Source organism: Taurulus bubalis, assembly GCF_910589615.1.
Source record: "Taurulus bubalis genome assembly, chromosome: 8".
Classification (NCBI taxonomy): Eukaryota; Metazoa; Chordata; class Actinopteri; order Perciformes; family Cottidae; genus Taurulus; species Taurulus bubalis.
The window spans coordinates 9,211,499-9,217,498 of NC_136596.1; the positions used below are offsets into that span (position 1 = coordinate 9,211,499).

Here is a 6,000-nt window from a genome sequence, read left to right on the forward strand (position 1 = left end):
ATAGTCACAACGGTTACATCCTGCGTCATGGTCTGGGAACATTTTAGCTAGTCTGCTGTTACTAAAGTGCATCCTATGGACCACCTTGAACTGAATAAGACCAAGTCTGGCACAGGACGTGAATGTGTTCACCCTCCTCAGTACACCCACCCACCAATTATCTGTCAGGTTCATATTCAACTCACTTTCCCATTTGGCTTTGATTGTAGAAAAGGCATCTATTGTCGTTATGATCTGGTTGTAAACTTTGGAGATCAGCCCCTTCTGAGTTGGATGCGTGTCTAGTAGGCTTTCCCAAAGTGTTTTGCATGGGTCAGGGTATGACTGGAAGTGTTTCATTACAAAGTGGCGGACCTGAAAGTATCTGAAAAGATTTGAACGGTCCAGGTCACATCTCTTACAAAGAGAGTCAAAGCTAGAGAAGTGATCATCGTCATAAAGATCCCTGAAACACTTCAGTCCTTTTTTTGCACACTGTGAGAACGTTTTGTCCACTACAGATGGTGGAAATAGATGATTTACTAATCGGACCCAGAGAGGAAGCGGTATGAAATTTAAAGTGACGACCAAATTGAATCCAAATTCTAAGTGTAGCGAGGACAATCGGGTTAGAAGAGTGGCTGGACAGTTTTATCGGAAGAGATGAGTATACCGATGCAGGGAGAGGAAGAGTAGCAGGAATGAGCCTCCAGTCAGTCTCCGGGGCATTAATCCAAAATTATATTTTTTGAATATCTCACCCGCCTTATTGTTCCCCATCCTTGTTCCTCCTTTGCCAAGGCTATTTTCCGTACAAATGTGTGTTAGGCCCGTGTACCCCTAGGCAGGCCGTAACACACACACACAAACACGCACAACCCTGACCTTTCTCTGCAGCCTTCAGCTTTGTCTCCTCTATCCGCTGTAGCTCCCTCTGACGAGCCTCTTGTAGCTGCTTTTCCTCCTTTGCTGCATCGTACTTTATACCTGGAAAGAATGGGGTCAATACAAATTATTATTTGTGTCTACATCTCTGAAAACAATTAAACAGAGGGTCACTCTCTTTCCTGTTACGAGTTTCCTGTTTGTCCTGACAAGTACTTTAGAGTCATGAATAAGTCAGATACCTTGTTCTTCTGACTACTGTGCTGCACGGTGTTGTGACTGCTAATAAAAAGGGTTCATGAGAGTGAACTTGACATTACTAATATTTTAAATGCATGGTTTGGCATTTCATGATCCAGTACAAGTCATTAAAATACAACGATGTTTTAATGTGTTTTTGAATTTTGAAATATCTCAAATGTAAACAGTGCAACCTAATCATCAACATTGTCACACAGCAGGTTAATATCCTTTAGGCACTTGGTGCGTCTGCTGAAATAGTGGGAATCAACAGCAAACGGTTTATCATAATGAGCTTCAATCTTATAATATTGTATGTATTTAGCTGGACACAGATGATGATCTTACTTGCTGTTGGGACAATGAGCAGATAGACGCCATCCAGTGTCGCCTCTACTGACTGAGTGTAGAGGTTTTTCCATGGTATCTTTAGCTGCAACTGTCCTGATAACAGAAACACAAATATGTATTAAAGGAAAAGTGGCAAATAAGGACAGTAGATGTCAGATAGGGCCAGTAACTACATTCTCACCTATATGACCTGCTCTCACTTTAAAAGGAATGTCGAGTTGACTCTGCAACAAAAGAACAGTAAATCAGTGTGACACAAATCCATCATTAATGCCACTGTCAATTTTGCTTACATTTATTTGCAACTTACCAAGGCATTTTCCTTTATCTCAAGATTTCTAAGAACAGCATCACCTATGATGACAGGAGTATTTGTTTACTGGTCGTTACGATGTACATGTTGATAAGCATAACAGTTTAGTGCCGTGTTATGAGGCTCATAAAAACAGCTACATCTACAGAGGAGGCCTTTGTTTTTTTATTAAATTCAACACTCAGGCACCGAAAAGCATGTTTTATTAAAGCCTCACGCGACAGCTTTGGTCAATCGAAGGGATTCACGCTGTGGATGAGCTCGTGAAGTAGTTGCTACAAGTTGATACGTGTTTACAGCGGCTCTGAAACCTGTCTCCTAATCCTCTCACTGCTCTGGTGCCTGAGTGTTGACTCCGTTGCTGTGTGAAAGGGTGTAACCCCGAACTGCTCACTTCACTGAAACTCGCATGATTATACTGAGCAAACATCTTGCAGTGGGAAATAATAATGCACGTTCACACGAGGTGCATATACTCGGACGGAAATGAACAACGCTGAACCGAACCATCTATGAACTGGTATTTGGCGGCACTGCCTTGCCCACACTATACAGCTAACGTTAAACTGAATAAACTGGCACTGACAGCTGAGGGTGCCTCGCTCACGCGGCTGGTGGCTAACCTCTGTTAGCATTAGCTAGTTAGCTTGTCGAGCGAGCCTGTCCACTAAAATGACACAAATGCAGTTACCTCCCCATATGCCAAGCTTTAGCTGTGAGCTGTCAAGGTTGACAACGTAGTCCCCTAAAAATCGGTTGAGGACATCTACCACCAAGCTTTCGAAGACCATCTTGGCGTTTCGTTCATCTACTTGTCACCATGTTTACATTATGAGTATTCATTAGCCTCAACGTCAGATTAGGACGTTTTGCTGTGGGCGGAACTTTGACGTCATGCGATTAATTTGAGTTACTTCCGATAAATAATCTAATCTGGATCTCTTTCTGGCTGCAACAAGGGGGGAACTGGGGTTAGGTAGACAGTAAGCGGTGTTTTGCGGGGTTTTTATGGTCCGTGTACATTTTTATTGTTTGTTTTATAGTTTAGTTGAACAAAATATAGAAATACCATGTTTCTTTCGTTTTCTGTTTGAAAACAAAAACGAAAAAACGGAAAAGCAGAACTAGTTTTTCTTTTTTTTTTCGTCTGAATCCAAAAACGAAAATACGAGAGAATACAATTTAAATAGCAAGTACATTTTTTTCAGTGCAAATGCTTTTTTTTTCTTCTTTCTTTTGAAGAGAGACGTGAAACAAGCAGGTGACCGGAAATACGAGTCTGTCAAAAAAAAGCGTTTCCCCTTTCTACCAGTAGATGGCAGTATAGGTGTATTTAAACCATAGATTTAGTTATATTTACCTGTGTCTTTGATAATTATCTAGGTTATTGATGTCTTGATCAATACGATCATCACATAATTAGTTTTCATTCGATATTTTTGAAGGAAGAATATCCATCATTATGCACAACAATATGCAAGAGAATGGCAACAAGATTAAGGCAAACATACTTGCTAGAATGTTTCATGGCATGACAAAGGAAAGGTAGTTTTAAATGTCTTTTAGTAATTATGTATATTACCATTGTCTTTATGTCCCAGGTTTAATATCATTGGTCTTATCTAGCAATGGGTCTTGTAAAAAATATTTGTAAAGTAATTGTCCAATAACGTTTATAAATTAGGTATAGTTTGGCCAATAAATAACATTTAATCTGATTTCTTCTCTAAGCAGGTCCTCAGATCTGAGGGACATTTGCAAAAAACAAACGATCAGAACATACACAGACCTTTTAGCATATAGTCGCTGTCAAAGAAGTTATGAAATACCATGTCCACAAATTCAAAACCTTTATTTTTATGACTGATAAACCAAACCATATGTTGACACAGTTTACAAACAGTATGCAAGCTGTTACATTTTCTCTTTTTTTCATGTGTCTATGTAAAGTGTAAAAACAGTTAACTTTTTTCAAATCATTAGGCCTACTTAAGGTTATTTACAGAAGGGAGACCCGAACAATTGTTTTATTTTACATGCAGATCTCAAACTATTATTATTCGTAGAACAAGGAAACCTAAAACAAATATGCTACAAATCACACTACAATTTGTTTAGCGGTTGAATAAAAAAATACAATTACAGTTTTTACTACTTGATAACTACAATTATACAATGTGTAAATAGTATTTCTTAGTATTCTTTCAATCTGGGACATCTTTACATAGCAGCTGCAAAATGCTCTTATAGCCAACACACACTCCTATAATATCCCTCACTTAGACTTTTTTCTTTCATACATATTGTAATAGTTATCATATATCATGTGCTGTCTTCCTACCAGACTACACAAAATGAGTTATTCCTCAACCCATTTTTTTATGGGACAGTAGCAGACAGTAACTGAGACAGTGGTTTGGTGGTCACTCCAATCACTGTTCCTCTCCTCAATGTTCCAGTTGCAGGTTTGTACATCACCTTTAACCAGAGCTGCAGTTTCAGCAGATCCTCCCTCGTGAGCTCTGTAAAGAAGAAATCTTCATTAAACACAGGGCTGCAACAGTTTCTGATGGTGGCGCTCTCCTGTTGCTGAAGCTTCCCTGGGGTCAGACACAGATTCACTGCACAGTTTAGAGTCCGTCGGTCAGTATCATCCCATAGACCTTCCACAGACACCACAAGCACTCTGACAGTGGAAAGGGATGGAAACGTGCTGGTGGAGAATGTGCTATGCTCAGCGAAGAGGCGCACCTTACCACGGCCCTGCAAAGGAAGGACATGCTCATGCTGAAGTATCTCCTGGCAATGCAGAACATCCAATGGGAAGAGGACCGGTGGGGCTAAGGTGACTGAACTTCCCTTTAAGCTTGGAGGGCTACTGGGTGAGTTTGTTAAACTTAACCACCCCCTTTTCCTCCTCCCTCTGTCCACCCTACTGTCATTTAAGGAAGGACAGGACGTTGCTCCTTTAAGACGGCTGCTGCCTGGTGGGAAGTAGAGGGAGGACTTCGCACTATAAGGGGAACTAAGGGGAGAGGAGTCACTGGAAGAAGGTGTTTCACTTCCTGTGCTTCCTGTCTCTGAAAGGCTCTTGGATGAAAACAGAGGAAACAACTCAGATAACGTTTTCTTGGGCAGGTGTGTCACTTCTGCTAGTCTGGGTGCTGCAGTAGGAAGGCTTCTATCAAACATGTAAACTGGGCACTTTGAGTGGAACAGAGACTCTTTCCTTCGAGTGTTGGGGCTCTCATATATCCCAGCCAGGCCATACCCCTCTGCAGAGAAGGGCAAAGGTTTCTTTGTAGCTTTCCAAGCCATTGATGCATCCCCATTCTTCGTCTTCATGTCCTTTGTCTTTACATATGTAGTGTTTGAGGAAGTGCTGCTCTGGTACTGCCGGTGCCGGTGAGGTGACGCTGTCTCAGCTTCCGGCAGCGGGCTTCTCTTGCGAAGCCTGGGGGGCAGGCAGAACTCTGGGATCTTGTCTGGGGTGAGGATGTTGTGGTGCAGATGTTGAGAGAGACTGGCCTTAGAAGACAGAAAGATATCCTCCTCACTCTTCCCCAGGTAACGGCTCAGCTCCAGGGGAATGCTCTCCACGCTCTCCCTGATCTTCTCAAACATCCACATAGTTGTTTTTTGATAATTGAATACAATGTGAAGTCTTTGTAAAGTCCACACTGCTATGGCAACAAGATACAAAATATAATTTAGAAGAATCAAACAAACAATGCATGAAACAGAACACACTTTTTAAGAACTATAAAAAGAGGAAGTTAAAGTTAGTGGCAAATAGTAAAATAACAAATATTTTTCCCTCACCTGCTAGGCCTTGATGTGTCCACCTCTGAGGAAAGAACTGCATAAGTGTGACGGATGTGCGAATGACAGAGTTTATAGGGGAGTGTGAGGCTCTACGTCAGTGATCTGCCGCCCCCGGATGCATCAGCCTGTTGTGCACAACAACACACCGTGTATTCAGTCACTCAGTGTGTGTTGGACACTGGGTGGGTGGGTGGTGATTAGAATTGGGTGCATCATTGTGCATTTAGTGCAACACTGAACTGTGCCTATTGGACTGTAAGGAAGCCAGATAGTCACGAAGCATTATCTGTGATGCTCTCAATTTCTCTATAGCATGCAACACACACATTTAAAATACAATTCAAAGATAATAACTTTCACACTAAATCAAACACATTTAGATATCTCAGGCCAAATATTTAGATATC

General features: G+C 41.3%; 2 protein-coding genes across 2 annotated transcripts in view; both read right to left on the reverse strand.

The window, feature by feature from the left end:
• vps13a (vacuolar protein sorting 13 homolog A) overlaps positions 1-2,559 on the reverse strand; it is a gene marked incomplete at its 5' end in the record, with an annotated part of 36,618 nt that extends 34,059 nt beyond the window's left edge. The window contains 5 exons of the mRNA XM_079222121.1: positions 865-966; positions 1,453-1,548; positions 1,637-1,679; positions 1,766-1,809; positions 2,460-2,559. Coding sequence (XP_079078247.1) covers positions 865-966; positions 1,453-1,548; positions 1,637-1,679; positions 1,766-1,809; positions 2,460-2,559 — 385 coding nt within the window. The remainder of the gene's footprint in view (positions 1-864; positions 967-1,452; positions 1,549-1,636; positions 1,680-1,765; positions 1,810-2,459) is intronic.
• Positions 2,560-4,147: 1,588 nt separating this feature from the next.
• Positions 4,148-5,398, reverse strand: LOC306740212 (C2 calcium-dependent domain-containing protein 4C; the record flags this gene model as incomplete). The annotated part of the gene is made up of 1 exon (XM_079222314.1): positions 4,148-5,398. The coding sequence occupies one exon, from the start codon at positions 5,396-5,398 to the stop codon at positions 4,148-4,150; it is 1,251 nt and encodes a 416-aa protein (XP_079078440.1).
• Positions 5,399-6,000: the final 602 nt, after the last annotated feature.